Consider the following 24,449-nt stretch of genomic DNA (forward strand, 5'->3'; position numbering starts at 1 on the left):
TATAAAAAAAGAGGAGGGATAATATCCCTCCGACACAATGGGATCATAGATACATGGCAGTCATTAACATAGAAATTAGGCTCCCAGTTTGGCAGTGGAGCCACTCTTCAGGCCCGGGAATCCTTAACCCTCATTGATTCAGATTAGCAGCCTGCTCTTCACTCTGCTCCCCGGGGGCAGGCGTCCACAGGAGCAAGTTGTATGTAACGTGTTTTTTTTGTATGTTAGTGTGTGTAATGTGGCGGAGGCTGGTGGTGAGGAGCAGCGAGCCAGAGAGAGAGCTGCTCTGCAGGGGATCAGGGTCTGTCTAAAGCCCGCGGTCCTGACACGCTTGGGGTCCTGGCTGTGGATTAGCCCAGCATTAATGCTAATGCTAAAGGCTGAGCAGGAAGCTATTAAGGCTCTAAAGTCCTCTGGAATAGAACTGCGGAGACTGCCTGCTGCTTTGCCAAATCCCCCCCTGGAGTATGTTCTCACTTTCTGTCTTTTACATCTTTCTCATCTTTTTCCAGGTTTCCCTCCCTCTCTTTCGCTCTCTCCCTTTTATTTTTCCGCAAACCCATCCTCAGTCTTTCACTCTCTGATTCTTCTGAATATCTATTCAGTTTTGTGCTTTATAACTTAACTCCTCTCCTCTAGTCCTCTCTAGAAGTTACGTCCACTTCTAGATAGGAGATAAGTGACAATGAAGCCAGATGTGAAGTTAAACAGCCTGGCGAAGGCAAAACTTTATTTACAATCAGTGTTGCCAGATCAGATTGATTGTTTCCAGCCCAAACCACAAATTTGCCAGACACCCGTGTGAAACTCGTAAAATCACAACACATGCAATAGAAAACGCATCCAAAGCTCCATAACCACACATAAACGATAGATAAATAGGTTTTATTGCCAACTAATTGCCAGCAAATTGCCAACCGACAAGAACACAGTAGATCAACCATAGACTACACAAATTGCAAAATGAACCTCTGGCATCCTAGCGGCAGTCGCAGATTAGTAATAATGCCAGCTGCACGTAAAAAGGTACACTTTTAAGCCGCGTAGGCCGAATAAATTACATTATTTACATCACAAATTACCTGTATGAGGACGACATGTATAACAAATTAAAGCGGCCATAGAACGGAAGTTCCAATTAACGCTGTTTTACACTCTGTGTATCTGCGTCATTACCTCGTTTATGAAGCCCTGAAGGTTCGAAACAAACAGTTCAGTCACTGCTGAGAAGGCTGTGTTGTATTGTAATCTCGGGCTCAGCGAGATCTCTGAAAAAAAATAATGTTTTGATAATGAGTAGCAGTGCACCCACCGCTCCAGAGGGGGGAGCTGCGCTTCTGAGAGCTGATGTGCTAATTACGTCACTTCCAGGTACCTGGCCAATCACAAGGCAGTTGGGAAAGAGCTCGCTGGCTGGCCAATCACAGTCTTCTGGGGCTGAGATTTCAGTCTGAAACAGCGCGACTGACGAGAGCTTCAGTGAGGAGAGATTTCTATCGGCTCGTTTGCAGCAACTAGGAGGTTTATGACCATTTGGGCTATTTTTTATTATTTATTTATTTTTAAAGAAAGCAAGAGAATGCTGTTTTCACAATATTAAAAACTTGCCAAATGTGGACAAAAGCAGCCCAAATTTATTCACCCGCCAAATTTATTTTTTTCCAACCTGACGTAAACAAAAGTTGCCAAATTGGGCGGAAAACCTCCAAATCTGGCAACGCTGTACAGGTTGTAGAGCAGTGGAGCACAAGTCTCCCTCCCCCAAAGTTTGGGCTCATATTTCTGTGTGTGTGTGTGGGGGGGGGGGGGGGGTGTGTGTGTGTGTGTGTGTGTGTGTGTGTGTGTGTGTGTGTGTGTGTGTGTGTGGTTGTGCTGACAACCCTGCAGGTGTGTGTGTGTGTGTGTGTGTGTGTGTGTGTCTGTGTGTGTGTATGACTTAATATTCATAGTTATTCCTGCCTGTCCTCTAGTGACCCGCTGAGAACTTCAAAAACACATCACAGAACTGTTCCCGTCTGCCGAGCTCACTTACTGGAAACGTCTTATTGATAAACACAGCAATTCAACATCAGGACATTAACATTAATGCTTCAGTTGACATTCCAAAACATACCAATCGTTCAAAAACTCCGAATCTCAGTTCTGCTATCGCGGCATCTTCCTGCACTCCTGCCTTAACGTCTAACTCTCCCCTAAATAATTTTTCTACTACATTATTCATCCCTCTTTCCCTCTTCATGTCTCCGTCTCCCTGTCTTTTGGCGACTCCTCCTTCCTTCAGCTAAGTGGAAGAATTACATTTGTCAGCTCTGTGACCCTTAAATACATATCATTTATCGAAAAAAGAAAAATTGAGCAGAAATGCTAGCAGAGACCCCACCAGCACAGCCACTGTTCACACTTCATTTATGCCTCATTAATATACATGAATCCACAGTGGAGGCTGCTGAATATTCATGAGCATCAGGTGATTAGACAGAATTTGATCAGGAGAGACATGATCGTAACACAGGAGGGTGGGAAGAGGTAACGAGAGGTCAAAACAACCACCGGGGTCGTTGAAAGGGAAATAAGACGAGTGAAGTAGACGGTTCACCTCGTATGTTTCGATCCTGTCTTCTATTAAAAGACTTCACCTGGAGCAGCAGCATTAAACAGAGATGGAGAATTAATTTTCTCTGAGCAAAAGAATAAAGCGTAATGTTCTTTCATTTTTAATCTCCAGCTGTAGTCTCCTCCTCAGAACCAGGAAGTTTCCCTCGCATCTTTGAAGTTATCCTAATTTCTTCTTTTTTTGGAAATAAAAACCTGTGGTTAGTGTGCACTGGCATGCCACAGTGGCATCTTTAGCGGTACACTTCTCCTCCCCTCGGACTCGAAATGGTTTTCATCTCCTCTGCTTCATAAACAAGCGTTGCGTGGAGCAGCTTTTGGGGCTTGGGGTGCACTTTGCTATCTTTCTTCCTTATGAAAACTGAGCTGTTTGCAACCTCTGTGTACTTACCTCTGCTGATAAATAAAAGGAATAAAGACAGCTTTGTCTCAACCCTGCAATCTCCTGTAGCCATTAAACAGACAAACTGCACACATGGGAGATGGGTGAGAGAAGGGTTCAATGAGCCAATTAGTGAATGTAGTGTGCAGTTTTATGTGTGTGTTTGTGTGTACTGTAACGACAGCAGACGATATAGTACATGCTCCACAAACACATGCTGAAACACACTCTTCTCCAGTAGAGCTGAGAAAGTCTGGTTAAAGCTCATATCATTATATTTTCATTCTGCCTCATAAAATAGCTATTTTTTTCACAGATTTTGCACGCTGAGAATCGTGGGTTTTTAATTAGAATTGTGTTTTAATACAAAAGTGTTTGAATTAAAACACATTCCAAATAATTTGTGGAAGAATATGTACAACATTTTTTGATGAGCAAGGTCCTGAAAGGTGTACATTTTTCTTTTTCTTTGCCGTTTAAAAAAAAGTTCCCCGTAAAGACGGCATCGTTTCAGGAAATATCTCAAAACGCTGTAGTCAGGTTTTCCAGATTGGGCTACTTTTGTTTACGTCAGCTGGGAAAAAAAACACATTGGATAGGTGAATAAAATTTGGGCTGCTTTTGTCCACATTTGGCAAGTTTTTTTTTTCATAAAAACTACTTTTTTGTGGTTTTGTGTGTTCGGAATCTAAATCAGCTGCGGTCTTTCAGCACCACAGGTGTGGAAAGCATCGAGGAGAAAGCACTCTGTATGAGCATAATGTGTTTTGTTTTAAATTGTTATACATGTCGTCCTCTTACAGGTCATTAGTAAATAATGAACTTTATTAGGCCTACACGCCTTAAAAGTGCATCTTTTTACGTGCAGCTGGCATTATTACTAATCTGGGACTGGCGCTAGGATGCCAGAGGTCCATTTTGCAATTTGTGTAGTCTGTGGTTGATTTACTGCGCTCTTGTTGGTTGCAATTTGCAAAATCCTATGTATCTATTATTTATGTGTGGTTATTTGATGCAGATTTGAAGCTCTGGTGTCTGGCAACTTCATAGTTTGGGCTGGTTTTTATTGGATTGGGTGGGTTCTAATATTCTGAACTGGCAACACTGGCTGTAGTACATATGACAGCACTACCACACTACTATGACGCCTCACCATTGCACTAACAGGGACTGTAATTGCGTATTAAAATACATATTATAGAGGACTTTAATTTGGAATCGTTCTCCCTCTTGCAGCTATAACAGCTTCCACTCTTTCTTGGAAGGCTTTCCACAAGATTTTGAAGTGTTTCCATGGGGATTTGTTCTCGCTCATTCTGTAGAGCATTTATGAGGTCAGGTAATGATGTTAGACAAGAAGGCCCCGGCTCTCGATCTGTGTTCCAGTTCATCCCAAAGGTGCTCAATGGGGTTGAGGTCAGGGCCCTGTGCGGGACAGTCGAGTTCGTCCACACTGAAACTCAAATAATGTCTTTATAGCTTTGTGCACTGGGGCACAATCATGTCGGAATAGAAAAGGGCCATCCCCAAACTGTTGTCACAGATTTGGAAGCATAGTATTGACCGAAAGGTATTAAGATTGCCCTTATCTGGAAATAAGGGCCCCAACTAAATAATTAATAGGTGTGGTCAAATATGTTTAACCCTTTACCCTCAAAATGTCCGTCTGGACAATTTTTTTTTTTTGCTGAATAGAATGACCTGTAAATAAGTGCTTTTGCCCATTTTCCAGAATAACTCTGTACTGCATGTTAAAATACTGTTTTAACCATTTAAAATGAAGAAAAACAAAAAACTTGATTGAGAACAGATTGTGCATGCTAAATTTGAATTTGGAACAGTCTGCAAAGTATTTATAATCACATTTTTTGAGTCTTTGCCTCTCAATGTGCAAAAAATGGGCCAAAAACATGGAAACCATGTGCAGGTGTTCTTCCCACTCTCTCCTCTCTGGTGACAAAGCCACTGATTCTCTGGCTTCATGAAACCGAGCGCGAGTGAAATTACCGTAATTGCCACACGTAGGCTTTGACGGGCAACTTCTCAGGTTTCACAAACCATTGGAATGTTTCCCGATAGCACAAACTGTCGCGTAATTGCTGTGACGCAAAGTGCACTTGTGCCAACGTGTCGTCAGCGAGCGCTCGGCGTTAAAGGGTTAAGTCACATGCCATCAAGTTGTCTTAACATCAAACCCACCTGCACCTAAACGCTCAAAACTCTCTCAAAACTCTCCAAAGACAGTGTGAAGTTCATTCAAGTGCACTTCATGTTTGTAGCAGTAATGATGCTTGAGATGTCGTCATCCTTTCTCCGTCCCTCCTTAGAAAGTGGAACATTCTGTATCTTGACAGTGACCATGACGCTCGTCACCTGCAGCACATAAAGACGATCGTGTGCGTTTCTTTCATCCAGACATGACCTGAAAGGATTACACTCTGAAGCAACTACCCTGAAGGACATTTTATTCGACTATTTTATGTTCTCTTTTATCATGGAGAAAATGATTCACTGTCATGAGATTTCACAAGATGCTTTACTGTATTTATGGACTGTCTCATGGGCCAGATTAAACTGTCCTGTGGGTCGTATACGGCCCGGAGGCGGGAAATCCCCAGTCACAGGGCTAATGGAGAGCATGCACTTAGTTGTGGCTGAAACCAGGTGTGAGTGACATGTGAAGTAATGCAGAGCAGTGGGAACCCATGTTACCACTTATGGATTTGTCTTAACTACTTCCTTTGTAGATATTTACCCTTGTTGAGGCTCATTAGAGAAATACAGGAGAGAGAAAATGTGAGAGTAACTAAAAATATGCATTAACAGCTTGACAGCATTTGCACTCAGCACTATTCTCTTTCTTAAGGGACGGCACATTGATCTTGCTCCTTATGTTGGGTGATGTTCAGAGGCCATATAAATATTTTACCAGCACTTGCGTCAGCTTTGAGGTAACTGTCATAAGACGGCTGTAGTCGAAGGGGGAAAAAAAAAGCTTGCTCTCTGTGGGAAAAGACACTTGTCAGGATGTGTCGTGCTGGTGTGTGAAGTTGAAGGACAGCATTGCTTTCTTTTCAGTCTTGTTTTATTTAGAATATTCTCGTACCTGGTGTTCAATATAAACAGCCATAACTTAGGATAAGACACAAACTAGGCACCTTTTAAGGTTTCCTTCCTAGATACCAAGGCACCTGGCATTTGGACCTGATACACTATCTCAAGTCTTACGAACTACCTGGCACGCTGCTCGCCAGAATCTGCAATGATGCCTCACATTGTCTCAGTTCTCCTCGGATCTGAGCTGTTTTCAAGCTCACCTGATAATCAAAAATCATTTAAAGGTCCCGTATTATACCCTATTTCTCCAAGTTAACCGAGTTCCCTGGTGTCCTAATGAACACGCTGTCATGCTTTGGTCAAAATACCATAAGGATGAAGCACCACAGCAGTTCAATCACCCTGCCAAAACAGCCCTGTTCAGAATGCTCTGTTTAGTAGTATCTCATTAGCAAAACAAATGACATCAGCCACAGAGGCTACTGGGTGCTAACAGCATGTTGTATCCACTGAACAGATAAATCCTCTGAGGCTGGAAATTTGTGTAGAACTCTGTGCTGCACTGTGGAGCCAAGAATAGAACTTTTCGCAGACTTCCGGTTTCATCTTTTTTCACACTTTGGCAACTTTGATTGGGCCTCTAGAGCAGGGGTCACCAACCTTTTTGAGACAGAGAGCTACCTTAAGGGTAAAAAATAATATGGAGGGCTACCATATAATATTTTTTTGTTTGTTTACCATTTAAATGATTAATATTATGCATTCAACTGCATACACATTCATTCCAGTGCTTACTCCTAACGATTATCAGTTTGTATAAACAATATCAAAGATATTTTACTGAGCGATCATACGGATACATGCAAGTGAGGTGAAGTGAAGTGAGCCCGCGGGCACCATATTGGCTGCCTGCGGGCTACCAGGTGCCCGCGGGCACCACGTTGGTGACCCCTGCTCAAGAGTATGTAAGTATTTAAGTGATTAAAAAGTAGATTTTGCATAATATGGGACCTTTATTATAGGCACCTCAAGAACACCCAGAATACCAAGAACACTTAGTTTACTTGGTGTTCTAGGTGTTCTTGAGGTGCCTATAATAAAATCAGGTACCAGATCAGGTACCAGAATATAAATATATTATATATATACCTAATATTGAAATCAAGCAACAAGTGAAATATAGGGGGGAAAAGTTGATAAACAATTAACTTTAATGATATTTTAATAATGGGGATGCACAGTATTTTACTTATTTTTTTGACAATATCCAATATGCAGATTTATTGGCAGAGCTTGAAATGAACTTTTTGCATACTCTTTTGCATATGCCACAACAGATGTGAATATAAATTTCCTTCATTGTACAAAATCTCTATTTAATAATAAATAATGTGTTAAAAAAAAACGTGCGTGTTTGCTCAGGAAGTGGCCTAATAAGGCTTGAATAATTGGCCTATTTTAGATTTGGAAACTGGTGTATAGCAACAGGCTTCCAGCCCCCAGTTTTTCCTCCTGGCTGCAGATATAAACTTCAAAATGGTAGCGGCGCAGAATTGCTTTGTCCTGTGCCAATCCAATCCTGCATAGTTCCACTTCAGGAGGTTTCGGAGGTAATTCTGGAAAAAAAAGATTGCCAGGAATCTGTGTGGCTCGGCAGTAATTCTGGTTGAGGAAATTGTTCCTACCAAGGCTCTAGTGAGCGCAGAAGCTACTGTATGACGGTGACTCAGTCTTTTGAATTCAGTCAGATATGTACATACTCAATAAACACTTTATACTGTCAGTACACTTAGTACTAAAAGCACTAAGTGCAAATGTACAAGAAGTGATAATTTGAGCATTCTCACCAATCTGTGAACAAGGGCGCGATGTTCTGGGCAGATGGCTGTGACCTCAGGCAAGTCGATCACGTTCATTCAGTCACAGCTGAGACGAGCTTGAGCGAGGGCGGGGGGTGGGGGGGGGGGGTGAAATTAAAGATGCTGAGGATTGTTTAAGACTGAATGAGATGTATAGAAGATTGAGGTCAGATTTGTGTCTGTAAATGTGAAACAAATCTCAAAAGTATTTGTGTTTTGACTCCGAGTTTGTGTTACAAATCACAATAAATTGACTGTGTGGTTTCTCACTATAATATAATACTAGAAAAATGGTTTGCCGGCCTGAACAAGTGTGACATTTTGTATATATATTTATTTGCTGGCAGACGTTGGTCCCCGAACAGCTACTTGTGTTTACTAGTACTTTCTCATTCTGGGGGAAAGAGCTGGAAATTTAGCTCATATTGTGCACTTGCATATCTGCTGCTGAGATCAGTTAAGGGAATTTGTCTCCCCAAATTTAGCTCAAACCACGCTAAAACTCTTGGATTGCCACATGCCTGCCGACTCACGAGAGTGCTACAAATCCAATTGTCATGGATTAGGAGTTTTGAGCCGGTGACGGAGATGATCTGCAATTAATCTGTGAAATTTCCGAAATACACTTTTGGAAAATAAATATGAACACTGAACTGAAGTTTGTTTCAAGCTGATGCATGGCATTTGTACCTAATAATAATAATAATAATAATAATAATAATAATAATAATCGCATTTGATCCAATTTGTCATATAACACATATTTAGAGCAGGTTTTGCTGCATTGAAAATATATATTGCTCTAGGCTTTTGTTCTGTTTTTACACTGCCTACAGGGCTCTGGTCATAGTCGCAACCCGATGTACCTGCAGCTCATTCTACCCACTCCCACTGTCACTGTAACCACAGCACGAGGAGCAGCCTCATTCTCCTCCTGACATCTCAGTCACACCCTTCTACCATCTCCTCTCGTCCCTATCTCCTCTCCTCCTGTCTGTTCTTGACAAATGCGTATCTTTTTTTATCTGCTCCCCTCTCTTTCAGGCACACTGACAGACCCGCTGCCCTTCTTTTGTCTTGTATCTTTCCCTAATAACATATTCCTCCATCTTCACCCTTGTCTGCTCTCCAGCTTATCTTGCATTTCTACTTTCGCACCAGCAAACCCTACGATCCCTCTCAACTTTGATTTCCCCGACATTTCCACCTCCACCACCTTCATATTCCTTTCTTTTTGTCACCCTCTGTACCCAGCCCAGTCTCCACTCACACTTCCTGAGCATAGAAACAGGTTGTCTGTTGCAAAACAGAAACCGCATTGTGTTTACCTCATTTTCCTGCACCCAAAGTAATGACTGCTCTTCTTTCCTTGCAGAAAGTAAGCTGCGAGTGCAAAAGACCAACCAGTCGCACGTGTATCCAGAGGACAGTCGTGTCAGGATCAATTGCACCATCACCTCTCAGACCAGCCAGGACTCCCACCACGCTGTGTTGTGGTACGTGAGACGTGCCACGGGCTCAGAGGCTGACGAGCTCCTGCTGAGAATCGAACGCTCCGGGGCGTTCGAGTACGGAGCGTACGCAGACGAGGAGAGGCTGCGACGCCGCGTCCAGGCTGAGAGGCTCTCGCCGCGTTCCTATGTGCTGACGCTGAACAGAGCTGAGAGCAGCGACTCTGGGACCTACTACTGCCTCGTGGAGGAGTGGCTGAGCGACCCAGATGGAGCCTGGTATCGTCTCTCCCGGGAATCCTCGGGGTTCACAAAGGTCGTGGTGAGGCAGCCAGGTAAGCATTATCAAAACGTTCACATAATCAGGCTCTGCTCCTTAAGACCGTCTCAAACCAATGACACAGAACCGTATTCAAATCATTATCCATTCATTCATCCTCGACAGTCCGTGTCTTTTAATGGTTTTATTCCACACATTCGCTGAAGGTGACCTTTTTCCATCATCTCCCAGAGTAGTGTTCATTTGCCAGGTGTCCATTTTTTTTATTTTTTTTTTTATTTCAGAATGAAAACATGGCATCTCTCCAAGTGGAACACAAGGATTTAAATGTGTTGTCACGTGCAACGATGACAAAAGTAAATGCCCGTAGTTTATATGCACGCTGAAGCTGACGCTGCCCCCGCAGTTAATGAAGCTACAGCCCACAAATGTCAACGTAGTCAATCATGTATTTTGTACATTATTAAACACGTACGTTATTAAGCCTTTACAAAAGCAAAGACGTAGATAGCGGGGCCGTACCTATGTTCTCCGGGTCCTATGTTCCCTGGCCACATACAAAGTGGGGGGAAAACAACTATCGCTGCGCCGCCTGCGCTTCGACCCGTCAAAGAAAAGTGGGGAACAAAGGGTCCTTAAAAGGTCAGATGCTCCACGATTGGGGAACATATGACCCAGGAACATAGGTGCTCGCTCAACAGACAGACGGACACATTTTTCACTAAGGCGGCCAGCTCGTCTGACTTGTTTGTTCACGTGTTAACATTCCCAATCACGCACCAAGGAATTGGCAGCTTGTATCTCCACCGCTTTCCTTTCCAGGAGCCTGGTCTTGCTCTTTATGCCGTCCCTGAGCTGTGCCGGCATGCGCCATTGTCCGTAGATGAAACAGCTGATCCCTTGTTGTATACACAAGGTTCTCACTGCTGCTGCGATCAGTGGTTGTCATATCCATTGGATAATTCATTTGAAATGATCAATGGCAAGAAACCTTGTAGGGGGGGAAACATAAGACCTGATGTGGCTTGAGAGACTAAATGCATTTTCTTAACCATATAGATTTTATTTTGTCCATAAGACAAATAGAAATTGCGTTGTAAACATCATGGATATTCATTAAGGTGCTGGAAAAATGCATTCACCTCGGAAGTCGTCCAGAAATCTGCCCGTAGAGAGGAAAGATGAGGGGAGATTGTGTGCCAGCTCCTGCTGTCCTCTCCGTTTCTCATTTTTGCTTTAAAGAAGACCGATCTAAGACCATGTGCGGCAGGTTTTAACTGCCATTGTTTTTACTGCAATGGAACTGGGTCACCCCTGAAGCTCTGTCACACAGTTTTACAGACAGACCTTTGGGGTAGGACCTAACCTTGCTGAGAAGTTATAGTTTTGTGCAGCACTGTGGGATCTATTTATTTTTTGTCTTTCTGTTTGCACTGTGTAAAAGTTTTGTGTTGTTTGAATAACTCTGTTCTATTTTGTCTGGTTCTAAGACCGACTGTTGAGTTTCATTCTTTCTTTCACAGCTTATTAAAGTGCTCGTGTTTGGGGGATCACAGCTCTCTGTTCACACAAGCACAGACAGATGCACTCATTTTCTACATGACAGATGAAGCAATCTCTCCATCTCTGAGACTCTCACGCATTTTGCTTCATTTATTATCCAACTCTTTTAGACTCTTTCCCTTTTTTCGGGGTTCTTTGCAGTTACCTAAAAGCCCCAAACTCTACCTTCACTGCTCAATAAATCAGTCAAAATCTTGTCTCAAATAAGAAAAACTGAAAAATCTCTTTCCAAACAAACACCTTAACATTTGAACAGCGTCTGACTGATAAATACTTTATTGATCTCCAGTGGAAAATTGGGTCATGTTACAGATGTTGCATTAACCAGACGAGTTAAAGCTCAGATGTTGCCCCTCACAAGGCTGTCAACACGTGTAAACACTTTTTCTTATAACTGCATCAGGCGTGTGTCCATGAAATATTCACTCCCTGGCAGGGTGTAGCACAGATACATGTGCAACATCAGTCGTGTGAATCCTTCATCTTGCACAATAGAGAGTGGCTGATGATCAAGGCAAATATTTTGACAAATATTTTTCAGTCTTTTTTTTTGTAGGATTTTTTTAGTCATTTTATGTATGTATGTCATCATCATCATATTCCTTATGTGACTTGACTTCAAACAAGTTTCAACAGTGTTGTTGATGTTTTTGGTATAAATAAATTGTGGTGAAGCCAGTGAAACTTGTGATTTGCCATTACAGAGACAACCAGTCAGACTCCATTCTCCACACTAACAAACAGTGGCAGCACAAAAGAAGAAGAAAAAGATGGACTTGATTTATCTTTGACCAAATGATTTAACTTGATTCGTGATTGGGTCATACAGTGGAGAAGTGGGTAGCATTGTTGCCTCACAGCAGGTATTACAACTTCCTCCCATGATCCAATAACATGCAGATTGGGGTAGGGCTGTACAATTAATCGAAATTATATCGAAATCGCAATACGGTGGTGCGATATTTGTTAATGCCTAAATGTGTCAAAATCAAATTTTAATTTCATCATTGCCTTGATCCATTGGTTCTCAAAGTGCTGGCGGCCCGCAAGGAATTACAGTTGATAGTTATAATCCAGGAGGTACTAAGCTTGTTAAATGTTTATTGGACATTACTGGATACAGACCAATAAGTATAAAGTGTAGAACTGCAATCTGGTCATTAAAATTATTACAAATGGGATTTCTTTCTGGTTTTTTTCCTTTGGCGGCCCTCAGTCCAACTTTGGGTTCCTAAATTGGCCCTCAGGTATCAAAACACCTGCCTTGTTTGTTTCTCCCAGATCTGCATGGATATCAGAAAATATACGCTTTTTTTTTAAAGAAATTGAGTAAAAAAAAATCACAATTCACTCGGATATCACGAATCATATCATTCCTTTCAAAACAATCGCAATTGGATTTATTCAAAGTCGTTCAGCCTTAGATTGGGGATTAGGTTAACTGAACTTTGTGTCTGTATGTTGGCTATGCGATGGATTAGCGGTCTGTCCAGGTTGTGCCCCTGCAACCCTCATGGAGGATAACTTGACCGAAAATTAGTGACATATTACCATAAAAAGCTGTTGGTAAAGTCACTTTGAGTTTTTGTGTGACATTTGCATGGCTTTAATACTAAATGTTCCACTTTTTCTCCCTCCCCCATCTTGTTTATTCTTCCTGTCTTTCTCTTCTTATTCCCCCTTCATAGAGGTTCGACTGCAGGTAGAGGAGGTGGAGTCAAATGTGACAGTAGAAGAGTCTGGTTCAATCCGGCTGGGCTGCACCATTCCCTCCCAGTCGTCCCGAGACTCCCGCTTCTCTGTGTCCTGGTATGTGGAGCGCTCTGAAGACCAGGACACCGAGGACCAGCTAGGAGAAGAAGACGAGGAGAAGGACTGCGTGTTCTCCATTGGCCATGATTCCGTTTTCGGAAATGGGAACTGCAGCCCCAGAGAGGAGGCGGGGCCGAATTCCCGCCTGCAGTTTGCGAGAATGGCTTCGGACCAGTACACCCTGACCATCCAAGGAGCCCGGCCGACCGACGCAGGGCGATACTACTGCCACGTGGAGGAGTGGCTACTCAATCCCCGCAATGCATGGTACCGCCTGGCCACCAACGACTCTGGGCTCACCATTGTCAATGTACTGCAACAAGGTAAAGTCCTAAATAAAAAAGGGGGGGGGGGGGTGTCACAAAACAATACTTAAAGGAGACATATTATGCAAAATCAACTTTTTAATAATTTAAATCCTTATATTTGGGACTCTGGAGGCCCTATGAGTAGTCAAAGTGTGAAAAAAATGACTCACTCGTGTTTTTGTTGTCCGCCTCAGTCTAAGTACAGGAGATAAAACATGCAATGTTGACTTCCTTGCTCATTGTTACTAACCCTTTGGGGGGGCAATAGTATTCGTAAGAGCGGAAATCCGCAAAATGTTCTATTCTTGGCTGCACAGTGCAGCACAGAGTTCTACACAAACCTCCAGCCTCAGAGGATTTACGTGTCCAGTGGATATATTTTATATATGACGGCAATGTGCCGGCTCGAGTCGGCAAATGATAGCTTTTTCAAATGCTAACTGCTGTTAGCTGCCGGAGCCTCAGTGACGCTGACGTAGTTTCCTGTGTCTCATTTGCATTTAAAGAGACAGGCACTCAAAAGCGAGTGTTCTGAACAGGGCTGTTTTGGCAGAGTGATTGAACTGCTGTGGTGCTTCATCCTTAAGGTATTTTTACCAAAGCATGTCACAGACATGTTCATTAGGACACCAGGGAACTAGTATAACTTGGAGAAATAGGGTATAATATGTCTACTTTAAATGAAATTCTGGCAATTTCAGGAAAGATGATACATACTCCTTTGAATGTTTTGTCTCATGCTGTGTTATTCCATATCCTAATCCTAATATGTCCTACCTATGATACATTTATCAAGAGGTTAATCAAAGTTAACTTTACAGATAGTCTGTGTCACCCCTGCCTCAAATGAGCAGGTTTTCCAGTCTCAACATTTATTTCGCACTGGGTACAGCCAGAGTTTGAAGAGTTGTCCACCCACTGTAATTAATGGCTTGTGAGGCAGTGTTGGGATCTGAAGAATTTATTTTCTCCAATGTCAACAACTAAATGAGGAGCGCAGAGAGCTGCAAAAAGTGCCTTTATACGTGCTTAAAGAGCCATTAAATGCAGAGATGGGTTTGTTTCAAAAAGGACATTTTCCCACAGGAATGTGCCATGAATCGTTTCAAAAATCATTTGAGCATCTGTGAAAAAAAAAAACGTGTATTTGTTTATTCATTCTCAACAGAGTCGACCGTCAAGTCTGTGGTGTGCGCCAACGACTCCCTCTTCTACTTTGTCTTCTTTTACCCTTTTCCCATTTTCGGGATCCTCATCATCGCCTTGCTGCTGGTGCGCTTCAAGAGCCGCAACAACAGCAAGAGCCAAGAGGGCAAAAACGGTGCCCCGCTCTTGTGGATTAAAGAACCTCACCTCAGTTATTCTCCCACCTGTTTGGACCCTCCTGCACTCAGCCTGCATCCTGGCTCTGTTGACTAAGTGGGGGCCACCTGCCTTCCTTCCTTCCTTCCTCACACACATTGCAGATCCAGCTAACACAATGCCAGGGAGCAGATGTGGACTCCACCTTCAGACCTTACTGTCATTCACTGCTGTGTTGAATTAGTCAATCAGTTGATCAGTTTCAAAATTCCTACCCTGATTGCTGCCTGTTTTTCTGTTCACAACTGTGTGTCTTTGGGTGTGTGTGTGCGTGTGTGTGGACTAAAATGTGTGTGCCACGTTTGCACAGTTACTTGTGTGAGTGCAAATTTGAAGGACGAGAGTATCACAAGCTTCACACTCTCTCTCTCTCTATCTCTCTCCTGTTTGTTTTCTGTGAAACCTAATCTCAAAGCTGCGTTTTGATTTCTATTGCTCTGAATACGTGTCTATATTTTTTGAAAGAGAAGGAAAAAGTGCGCCCGTGAGCTCATTGGCTGTTCTGGGAAGATGATTTAAGAGAGGGAACTCTATAATGGACTTTGGCGCTGAGCGGATGCCAACAAAAAAAAAAAGTCTCCGCACTGATCCAAGAGCAGCCACAGCCTGGCCCACTATGTTGGTTGCCATAGTGATGCTCTGTGCCCACTGACTTCATAGCTGATGACTTGGTTTCCAGGCTGCATAGAGACAAAGGCAAGGACACACAAGTCTGTGTCCTAAGTGAGGATGTGTGTATGTGTGTGTTGGCCCACCTGCCTCCACAATGATTTTGACTTGGCAGACACAAACAGGTCCTGGTGTGCCACTTAAACACTGCCAGACTCTCTGGCCTTAGTGAGAGACCGCTCTGCTCTTCTTCTCTGTCCTCTTCCTCTCCTCTCCCAAAAAAAAAAAGACAGCGAGAGAAATAGAGGGGAGGGTCAGAAATGATGGAGAATGAATAAACACCTCTCTCCTGCTGGGGATATACGTACATACTTCAACACACAGGCTTTTTTTTTTTTTTTTTTTCAGTGCCAATTCTTCCTTATTTCCACACGGTCTTCTGTCGGCAGTATTTGAAGTTTTTACAGAGAGGAGATGAAGCTGATTGGGTCTGAAAGCAGATTGTGAAAGTGTCTGTTTACCTCCTGCTGTGGGTTTATGAGCCTTATGGGCAGTTTTACACCCATGTAAAATCAGTTGAATTGTCCCTTAAAAATCGCACAGTGGGGGTCAGCGTCTGAAATTGAATTCTTGCACATTATGACCACTCTGTTGCCCTGTCTTTTTCCCCAAGACTTCAGAAGCTTAAAAGATGCACCGTAGTTTAAAGACAAACACTTAAAAAAACTAAAACTGTATCCTGCACACTAGAAGAAAACAAATCAACTCTTGTGTTTATTTTAGAGATTTTTTCTATTTATTGTTTTATACTACTTTGCATAGCTTTGTAAGATTTTCCCCTTTTTTTGTTTTGAAAAAAAAAAACAAAAAAAAACTGTGCTGCTTGTGTTGCCAGGCAACTGCGACCAAGCAGATTATGTCAATATTCTGTGTGTTGGCAATGTGGTAGATGTAGAAATGCTAGATTCGTCCTGCGCATTGCAGTCTGTAGCATTTCATACCAGATTGTCAAGTTTGGGGTCAGTGTCAACAACACTGTATATCTACTGTATATCTATAGAGGAAATCAGTGTGGCTTTACGTGTACAGTCGTCCAAACAGACGAGTCACAACAACGGATTCACTTACTGATCTTTCGCTTGAGTCGCATTTATTTTCGTGAAATGTGATGTAACACGCCGAGGTAGGATGTTCGATCAAAGTCAGCAGAGACTGAACTGTTCAATTGTCATCTTCTAATCATGGATTCCTCTTCAGTGTCTCTTCACTCCCCCCCCCCCCCCCCCCCCCCCCCCGACAAAAAAAGGCAGAAGGGTTGAAGATCTGTCACTTTCCTTGGAATGCAGCAGCCGGGAGTAGAGAGAGTGAAATCCTCTACGTGACCCGGGGGCCGAACCCTTTCACTGCCAGACTGGACGAGAAAACTCTCGAAAAACTTGATAATGTTGTCTCAATCGTGTCAACGTGTATATTGCATGAGTATTGCAGGAGGAATTTTGATGTTTTGTAAACTTTAAACTCTTTGAGCATTATGTTTGTGTGACAGAGCAGTGCCCAAACACCTCCACCTCCCCCGCCCACACCCCCCCATCCCATTAACTGATTCCTGAGCCAACACAAAGCCTAGCCCCGCCCCCCCCCCCCCCCCCCTTATTATTTACTATATCTGACTGCCATTAGTGCTCATCGAACCTATCAATTAATCTATCTCAAGAATGGGTGTTGTGGAGATCGTGTTTGATATATTGGTCATATTTGTTCTTTTAATGCTTTGCTTTGACGCGGCACTTCATTAAATAGATTTATAGATCGTATGTCATTAAAAACCAAAAGTACACAGCTGGTACTGAGAGTTCTGATATTTCAACTGTTTTTATTTTATATATATATTCTTTAACCAGTTCCATTTCAAGTAAACCATTGCAAGTGGAGACGAGCTGGTGCTATTTAGTCATGTGAGTCAGAAATGTCATGCATGCACGGTGAATACAGCTACAGCTTATTAATGTCAAAGAAGAATCCCCCCCTCCCCCACCCCCGCCCCGCCGTGTGCTCATTATTAACCAAGCGTTTGCAGTTACATTTTTTTATTTTATTTATTTTATACTGGTGTACAAATAATCATCTTCAGCAGAGACTTTGGTCAGTTTCTTTAGTCGTCATCAGTTAGGTATAGAGCGCCGGCTGTGTGGATGTTGCCTGATATGTTCGTCTGTGGATCTGAGCAGTGCCACTTCCTGCCAAAAATCATGTTGCTTTCATTCCATCTGTTGCATGATGGGATTGTCAGCTGTAAGGTATTGGATAAAAGAAAGAAATAGTTGTCCACACTGAATATTTGGAGCTCCAACATAGTTGATGAGGCAACAATTTGACTTTAAGTCCGAAAAAAAAAAGGAAAGATATTGGAAATTAGACGCGATGAAAACACGATCCAAAAAAGAAATTCTGCAAACAAAGACGTTATCGACTGTATTCCTTAACTTATTGGCTGTCGGCCATTTTCAGCACAGAACTGCCACAGAATTTTGACTGATTTTCCAAGTCGATATGACAATGTAAACACCGAAACTACCACTCGTCAGACGTCATCGGCAGTGAACGGTTGTTTTTGAATCTATAGACGTCTTTGGCAGCCAATGAGTTGAAAAGGGTGTGCATATTTCGAGAAAAAATAAAATGAAATTATAAAATTGCTGTGAATCTGATTAATCCCAATTCTCTGTTTGTAAATACTGTATAAAATAAGACGTTGCCTCATTAACTGAATGAAATTCAGCTTGTAAAGTTCATCTCCATCATGAACTGTTAAACCATTCTGTGCATTTTAGGGCCCTGGTTTTTTTTACCAGTGGTGGAGCTGTTATTATTAGGTGGAAAAGGTCTTGTGACTGTAAAGGTTGCATTCATTATGTGTCTTACACATTTGAGTTGCATTTGCTTTGTAAGTAACTGCAGTCATGAAGCTGATTTCATCAAAAACAGGAACTTGGTTGTTGTTTTTTTTGAAAGTATTGAATGATGATGGAGCTGCAGGTTGAGTCCCTTGGTGCTACTGAATTGGTCACATTGGTCCCAGATCGAATTGATTCAAAACGTTGTGGACTTGATCCAGGAAACTGTGAAGGGCGCAGTTTGCTCGTAATGATTTGAGCTCCATCCGTCGCCACCTCCAGATGTTCTGACAGGAAGTTGTAGCTGCATGTTTTGGCTGTGTGCTGGCTCCAGATTTAGGTGTAAAATAGTTTGTGGTGATTTTTTTTTTATTATTATTATTTTTCATTTTAGCCAGTGATGCTTTATTTTCAGTGATGTATTTTTTATATGACCATGGCTTGTTTTTATTTTATTTTTTCCCTTTTATTATTCTAATAGTTGCCATCGTGAACATTACAAAGGCACTTTGCTATTGTCCGTTTACTGCAATAAAATACATTCAGTGCATCTTTCTGGGTTTTTTTCTATATTTGGGAAATAGTTAAAAACTATTTATTGGTCCAGGTTTCTTAAATAATGTACTCTCAGGTCCCTTCCAAATCATCTACCCCAAGGTTAATGTCCTGCAGTCAGGGGGGTCTTGTGAGATTTTAACCTCTGCAACAACGCAAGGGTTTATTTACTCTGCATGTTCTGTCTCTCTCTCTCTGTAAGTGCATCTCTTGAGTGGAGGAGAGTGAAGGATTGGGTCAGCACATCCAGAAGATAAATGGTACTTATCAGGATCTCCTGCAGGTTAAGTGGGCCCTTCTTCTTCTTTTCTTTTTTTTTTCTTACCAGCATCAGCAAATCACATCATTCATAACTCCTAACCAACGCAAACTGTGTCCAGCTTACTTTTCCTCCCTCTCTGTCGACTGCATTCCTCCACAAGTCTAATGTTGTTCAATGGACTTCTCTCCGAACTCCTCTCCCCCACAAATCCACATTAACTCACATTGATTAACACGTACTCGGTGAAAGCCAAGAACAAAATGCTGCGACCCATTCCATAAATCATGGTGACAAATGGCGTTCACCGCAAGAAAAAAAAACACGGTTAAGGTGTTTGCTTGTGGTTGTTTTTCGAGATCATTTTCCGCATTCTGCGGCGCACGCGCGGTTCCCCTGCGCGAGCTTTTGGTCAAGTGTCGAGAAAAAAATAATTCATCTCGACTGGAAAAACAGCCCCAGGACTCACAGATCTATCGATGCTGCGAGCACTGATGCTAGGGAAACAAAAAACGACTGTTATTGTGTTATTGTCGGCAAGCGCCATCACAACTTCACAGCATGCCAAAAAAAAAAAATCCTCTTTGAGCTCCATCTCTCCCTGTCCCACTTTTACTCTGATTTCCATTTTGTCAAGTGCCTCAACCTTATGAGGAAAGAAATGTTTTGCATAAAATTAAATAACACTCTGAAATCCATAGTCGCAGCTGAAGATGCGCTCAATCGAGGGCCCACCTGGGCAGACATTAGGTCTACTTACATAGCGTAGTATGATCCAGAGCAGCAATCGAGCAAATAAATTATGAATTAACTGAGAAATGGGAGGCATCGCAGAGAAATAAGTCTTCCATTTTCTCCGCTGTAGTGCTGTGATTAGGACAGAGGAGTATCCATGGAGATCCTCACACACACTTTTCTGCATGGATTAGAATCAGAAAATAGTTAATTAGATGAAGGTCTTAGATGTGCAAATTTAACACAAAGTACACAGCATTGAATCAATAAATCATGTAACGCAATCCTCGGCAAGCACGGAATATTAGCTGGAGGTTGTTCTTGTTCTAAGAGGTGGAAGGAAGTGATACTAAATGTTCTGCTTGTATTGTGAGTGGTGCGCGCAGCGTGTTGCATTCACCTGTGCATAGCACTTAGTGGTGATGTAAGTGTGGAAAAAAAATAGCATTCACATTTTCAAAGAAGCGCTGTTTTTTTTCCTCCTAAAGGGTGAAATACAGGGGTGAGCAATAACGGCAGGAGAACAGATGTACCTCCTGTGCTGCAGAAAATTGCACCACAAATTGCTCCTGATGTATCGGCAGCAGTGAGTAATCTCGAGGACAGTGTGATTGTATAAATTCTGCTGGGGGGAAAAAGAAGAGAATCAATACTTGTATTAAGAGTGTGTTAGATAAAGCTGTTTATTGGGGAGACGGAGGGGGGAGAGAGGGGGGGATCTGTCTGATAATTATCAGTGTAAGAAATAATTCATATGCAGCACAAAACAGAAAAAGCATCCTGAAATACAACAACAACAACAAAAAGACTAATGGTCCCACAACATTCATTATGAATTTAAAACATGCACAAATTTTTCCAACACGTGCCACTGCAAAAAAGTCTTGTCTCATCCATAATGGATAGGCACTAAAATTGTGTGTATAATTGTAACTCTGTATAAAACACACCCAACCGATGCTATCGTTGCTACTACAATAGCATCGGTCCCCTGAGACGCATGGATTTATCCGCTCTCGTCTTTACCGCCTGTGGAAGCCTGGAGAATCAGATGAGCAGCTAATTAATTGTTGTAGGTTTTTGTTGTGGTATTTGTTTTGCAGAGCGTATAAATGGACATTTATGTGCTGTGCCTTATTATTGGTGAACTGACCTTGGAAGATGTATTCCTCTGTAAATTTCAGCCAGTGCCATTTGGGTTCGAACTTTCCTGCTAAATCTTAAGATAACTTAACGATCTAAGGGAGGGGAGCACGTTGTTTAAAATACAGTTTCTGTGAATGGAGGAAAGACACCGGAGGCATTCTTAAACAAGCGGAGTCTGCAGCCATGTACAGGAACAGGAACAGTTGGGCTTTTTTGAGCCTGCAAGCTATTATATCCGGATGTCTCCATGCTGATTTATCAAAGTATTTTGTTGGTTTAGTTAAGCAGGTGGTGCACATCGTTAAATAGTTTTTTTTTATGTGCTCGATTTAGCCAAGAAGCTATTTTTCATCTATAGTCTGTGGACAGATGTAACAGTGTCCACCTTAAAAAAAAAAAACAGAATATAAAATTGAAATTATGGAACTATATATCACTGAAGTACGCAGAGCAGTGATGAAGTAGACAGAATCACTGTTAATGGAAACATAATTCAATACACGCTATTACATTAACATTCACTAACAACATGTATAATTTAACATATAACACAAAATCTCACAGTATAAGACCAACTCTGTCTGTCTGTCTATCATAGATCTATCTATCATAGATCTATACATCTATCTGTCTGTCTATCTATCATAGATCTATACATCGATCTGTCTATCATAGATCTATAAATCGATCTGTCTATCTATCATAGATCTAACTGTATATCTGTCCATCTGTATGTCTATCATAGATCTATAAATATATCTATCTATCTATTTGTCTATCTATCTATCTATCAGTGTATCTATAAATATATCTGTCTATCGATCATCTATCTATCTGTGTATCTATCTATATATCTGTCTATCTATCATACATCTATCTATCTGTCTGTCTATCTATCATAGATCCATCCATCCATCTGTCTGTCTGTCTGTCTGTCTGTCTATCTGTCTGTCTATCTATCTATCTATCTATCTATCTATCTATCTATCTATCTATCTATCTATCTATCTATCTATCTATCTATCTATCTGTCGATCTATCATAGATCTGTCTATCTGTCTATATCTGTCTATCATAAATCTATCTATCTATCTATCTATCTATCTATCTATCTATCTATCTATCTATCTATCTCTCACTCTGTATGTCTGTCTGTCTATCTATCTATCTATCTATCTATCTATCTATCTATCTATCTATCTATCTATCTATCTATCTATCTATCTATCTATCTATCTATCTCTCACTCTGTCTGTCTGTCTGTCTCTCTGTCTATATGTATGTCTATCATAGATCTATAAATCTATCTGTCTGTCTATCTACCTATCTATCTATTTATCACTCTGTCTGTCTGTTGTCTGTCATCTGTCTGTCTCACACATTGCTGCAAGGCCTCAGAGCAAAGAGATATTTTGTAAAGCGCTTCTAAACAAGTTGTTTTTAATTGTTGAGAACCCTATTGAGACTCAATCAAACGAGGCCTTTATGCATAAGTAAAGGTGGTAACCACAGTGAGCTAATCAGCGCTGTGCATGTTGTCCTCCTGTGGGAGGCCAAGTAATTATGAATGAGTTTTAGCAGGAGCAGCGAGTTCACTGACGTGCTTTTAGTGCTCGGGATGAGGAGGGATGCAAAAAGACATATAATTCTACCACATAATGATACCGGAGATACCGGGGATGGGGAAGGGTGAATCATGAAAGAGACAGTAAGGCAGCGAGGGAATAGATGGAACAAAAAATAAATGGCAGCAGAAAGTGCAAGAGAGAAACAAAAAAGACGAATTTTACGCAGAAAACAAACAATACAAAAAAAAAACAACAACAACACATTCTTCTGGGAGAGCTACTTCAAACGGTATCTTTGGACGAGACCAATGAATATTTGACAGCATGGTTCCTCGTTCAGCGATTCATCTCTCATGAACATGAATATTATCTGCAGTTGTATCACAGCGCTCACCCAGACCCTGGTGTAGAGTTTGCACATGTGGATTTTTACACCTATTTAAAGTGGGTGTAGTTGCTCCCTGTGGTGGCGGCTGAGTGTGTGTGTGTGTGTGTGTGTGTGTTCCTGTGGGTGAAGTATGACTTGCGGCCTGTCTAGTGGGCCACCCTCCGGAGGGACCTGCTGTTTGGTGATCTATCCATTTTAGCAGTGTGGTGGTTGTTACACTGTGTGGCTTTCTGTTGAAGTCTGCACACACACCTCTGCCAAGGACTGAGACATTCCCTCAAGGCAACGCTTTAAAACTCAACATGATGGCTGTCTAACTCAATTCTGGTGTAAAATCTTTTCTGGACATTCAATTTCTCCTCTGTGTGTGTGTGTGTGTGTGAGAGAGAGAGAGAGTGTGTGTGCCCTGTTTTCTAATGAACATGCCCTATGACAATGTCCATGCTGTGAAAGATGTGGGCTCTTCACACACGTGATCAGCGAGAGGAGGTGAATCACTGATGGATCTCTGACTGTGTTACTGTCATCCCCCCCCGCAGCCTTTACTTCTACATGTTGTTTTGACCACAGTAGACAATCCCTGATGTGGTTGTCATGGCATCACACTCTCTCATGATTGACTTTGATGTATAAGTTAGAGGCCGGCATACGTGTGTGTGTGTGTGTGTGTGTGTGTGTGTGTGTGTGTGTGTGTGTGTGTGTGTGTGTGTGTGTGTGTGTGTGTGTGTGTGTGTGTGTGTGTGTGTGTGTGTGTCTGCCTGTCATCCTCATGATTGCTGCTGCAGTTTCTCCAGTTGTACTTCCACACTAGTTAAGTGGTCACTTGTCCAGGGTGTACAGAGGCGCAGCTTGTGAACAGGAAAGGGAGGAAACTGCTCGGGGCCCCGAGCCGATAGGGGGCCCCCCGACACTTGGAGCCTGAGGGCCGTTTTTTGCTGAAATGTGCAGTGACCAGCCGCCTCCCCGTCCCCCTTAAACAACAATGGGCGATTTGCGATGACATCTCAGTAGGAGACCTCCCTAAAGGGGCCCCACCTCACTTTAACCTCTGGGAAGTTATCGTTCTGCAAGTTGGAAAATGAATAGGATAATTTGCATATCTATCATATTATTTGCATTACATATGTGTGATGCATATCTTTTTTATTCAGTTGATATATGTTTTTTTCAGCTAATTACAGTATTTTATTGTTCTATATATTTATATTGTTTTATAATGTGGGTTCTTTACGGTATAATGTATTTTTTTTTACTAAGTTTATATAGTTTTTTTAAAAGCTATTTACGGTATTTTATTGTTCTTTACATTTATATTTTCACATACTTTTTAATTACAAGGTTTTCCCATGTTATTTCATTCATTTTGAAAAACATTTTTCATTGGTGTCAGATTATTTATAACATAAAGGTGATGAACACTGGTTGGAAGGGCCCCCTGGGAATTTTTGCTTAGGTTCCCTACAGACTAGAATCGCCTCTGAGGGTGTACCCCACCTTTCGCCCTGTCAGCTGGGATTGGCACCAGCAGCCCTGTGACCCTCATGTGGAGGATACAGTGGTGGGCAATGGATGGATGCATTGCTGCTGCTGAATTTAGTTATATGTTTT

The 24,449-nt window shown here is 41.9% G+C and overlaps 1 protein-coding gene across 1 annotated transcript in view; it reads left to right on the forward strand.

The window, feature by feature from the left end:
• igsf3 (immunoglobulin superfamily, member 3) overlaps positions 1-14,744 on the forward strand; it is a gene marked incomplete at both ends in the record, with an annotated part of 80,333 nt that extends 65,589 nt beyond the window's left edge. Inside the window, 3 exons of the mRNA XM_083908880.1 lie at positions 9,287-9,697; positions 12,894-13,340; positions 14,494-14,744. Coding sequence (XP_083765006.1) covers positions 9,287-9,697; positions 12,894-13,340; positions 14,494-14,744 — 1,109 coding nt within the window. The remainder of the gene's footprint in view (positions 1-9,286; positions 9,698-12,893; positions 13,341-14,493) is intronic.
• Between the last annotated feature and the right edge of the window lie 9,705 nt (positions 14,745-24,449).

Source organism: Microchirus variegatus (assembly GCF_963457635.1).
Source record: "Microchirus variegatus genome assembly, chromosome: 22".
In the NCBI taxonomy this organism is placed as follows: domain Eukaryota; kingdom Metazoa; phylum Chordata; class Actinopteri; order Pleuronectiformes; family Soleidae; genus Microchirus; species Microchirus variegatus.